At 45.5% G+C, this 2613-nt stretch overlaps 1 protein-coding gene across 1 annotated transcript; it reads right to left on the reverse strand.

Annotated features, from left to right (window-relative positions):
• Positions 1–378: 378 nt before the first annotated feature.
• On the reverse strand, positions 379–2025 carry LOC308299092 (E3 ubiquitin-protein ligase TRIM39-like; the record flags this gene model as incomplete). Its single annotated transcript, XM_080742816.1, has 1 exon — positions 379–2025. One exon carries the CDS (start codon positions 2023–2025, stop codon positions 379–381), a length of 1647 nt encoding a protein of 548 aa, XP_080598942.1.
• Between the last annotated feature and the right edge of the window lie 588 nt (positions 2026–2613).

Genomic DNA, 2613 nt, shown 5'->3' on the forward strand with positions numbered 1-2613 from the left:
AATTATCCTCTTTCTATCTGCAGTGTTTTTGTTTCATAAAAATCCACCATAGGCATGTTATGAGCTACTTTTTGTCAAGACATTCTGTGCAGGTTTTTATTTTTCCAAGTGTCAGAGTTTGGAAGCACTCGTTTTCTACAACATAACATCCTGCTGCCTCCTGCATTATGTGCCAATTAGAAACAGGTGGTATGCAGGACCGTTGAGTGATTTTCAACGAGTACTTCCAAACTCCAACACTCCATGCTGCTCAATGTTTTGCCACTCAGTCTAGATTAGGGGGGCGGGTCCCAGTGGACGTGCATACCCTCTATACACACGTGTTTCTCAAATGAAAACTGACCATTCATGTAAAGCCAAGGATTAGTCTAATGATCTCTAATCTATATGATTGACAGGAGAGATGCTCAGAGGAGCAGAGTTTTTTCCATTATAATTAAGACCGGGACTGAAGTATGGGTAGAGGCTGTCAGTGAAGGTGCAGCCAGTGAAAGAGTAGAGGTGAACTCTGGCCTCCACATCATAAAAGGAGACCAGACCCTCCTCATAATCCACAAACACTCCCACTTTCTGGACCTCCTCTCTTACAGCGAGGAGGACAGCAGGGTCAGCAGCAGCCTTGTACTCGTTTCCATTTCTGAACATTATAGTCCAGTAACCATGGTTGGGGGTCGCTTTGATCGTTCCCTTCCTGTTGATGGACTCTCTGGCCACTCCTAAATCCCACTCAGTCTTCCCTTTAACCTGAACCTCATAGTAAAACCTTCCCGAGGAGAAGCTTTGTTTTCCTATGACACAGACGATTGGAGAGAATCTCTCTTGGTTCTCTGGGAGGTGATTTTTTATGTTTCCATGACTCACTTTTTTCCCATCCACAGACAGGATGAGTTTGCAGTGTGCTGTATCAGGATCCAGAGTCACATCCACTGCATATTGCTGGATCCTCCTCAGCTCGTCATCGCGCAGGTTCTTCTCCAACTCTTGACTGAGTGTCTTCTCCAACTGAGCCACAGCTGTCCTCACAGTCCCCACATATGAAGACCGAGGGACGTTGATCTTTGTCCAGTCCTTGGTGGGTGGAGGAGTGTTGATGGATGTGAAGTTCTGGAGGAGGTGGAGGTGGTCTTCATTTCGTGAGAGCTGCTTCAGCTCAGAGCTTCTCTTCTTTAACTCAGTGATTTCCAGTTGGAGCTCTTCAATGAAGCCTTCAGCCTGTTTCTCTGTTGTTTTATGCTTCTCTTCAATCACATCAATGAGCTCAGCCTGGCTTCTCTCAATACAGCTGATCAGAGCAGTGAAAACCTGCACACTGTCTGCTATCTCTCTGTCTGCATCTTTCTTACTGAGCTCTACTGAGTGTTTGATCTCCTGAAACTTCACTTGTCTCTCCTGGATCATCTGCTGAACTTCAGCCTCTGTCTTTCCCAGCTCAGCCTTCTTTTCTTCTAATTCTTTTTCCAGAGAGACAATTTGATGTAACTTGTGGTCTGACTCAGAGACGCAGAACTGACAAACACGCATGAGGTCAGTCTTACAGAACAGCTCCAGAGTGCTGTCGTGTTTCTTACACAGAATGTCTTCCAGGTTCTTTACAGGGTCGATTAGTTTGTGTCTTTTTAACCGCGTGACTCTGTGATGAGGCTCCAGGTGAGTCTCACAGTAGGAGGTCAGACACACCAGGCAGGACTTCAGGGCTTTGAGTTTGGTCTCAGTACAGACGTCACAGGAGACTTCATCTGGTTCAGCAGGTTCTTGGTTTGTGCTGGAAGTTTGACTCAGCTGCTTTGTCTTCCTGAACTGATCGGCCATCTCAGAGAAGACCTTGTTAACAGAGAATTCTGGTCTCGTACAGAAGGTTTTGTTACACAGTGGACACTGACACTCATCCTTGGTGTCCCAGTAATGTGTGATGCAGGCGTTGCAGTAGTTGTGTCCACATGGAGTGGTGATTGGATCAGTGAACACATCCAGACAGATGGAACACAGGAACTGCTCTTCAGATAGGAGAATGCTGGCAGATGGCATTGCTGCAACACTGAAAATAAACGGGAAAGAAATTTAGTTTAGTTGGCTGCAAATTATGTTTTTGCCCTTATCCGTCAGTGGGTCTGTGTTTCTGTGCTGAGCTAATCTGTGGCACCACTGGATTACCCATAATGTTAACAGAGAAGAGGGGAGACGGCAGACAGAGAACCTGTCACTTTTCAGTGACATCACTGTCTTTACAGCTATGCATTTATGAGCGCCGACTTTGAAGATCCCGACTTTTTCAACTACAAAGTGAATTCTCCAGGTTATAGTATTAACCAAAAAACCTGCAAGACTCCGTTTAGAAGAAGCAAGATGCGATAATCTTCCACAAATAAATAGCCTAATTATACACGAGAGACAAGCGTATCTAGGTATTGAACCTCAGGGGATGCGTCCATGATGTGTGTACCATGCGGCCACTTCAAGATGACACATATTCCACTTTAGAACACAAAAATAACCCTACGGCCTCAGTAGTCAACCACTGAAATTATGTTATTTCACAATGCCTCTCATTGGCATTGCATTGGCATCTGCAGTACACCGTTCTCCCTTACCCGAAGTGGGGCCGCTGTCACAACA

The sequence above is a fragment of the Nannobrachium achirus genome (genome assembly GCF_963921795.1).
Source record: "Nannobrachium achirus genome assembly, chromosome: 15".
NCBI classification, from domain to species: Eukaryota; Metazoa; Chordata; class Actinopteri; order Myctophiformes; family Myctophidae; genus Nannobrachium; species Nannobrachium achirus.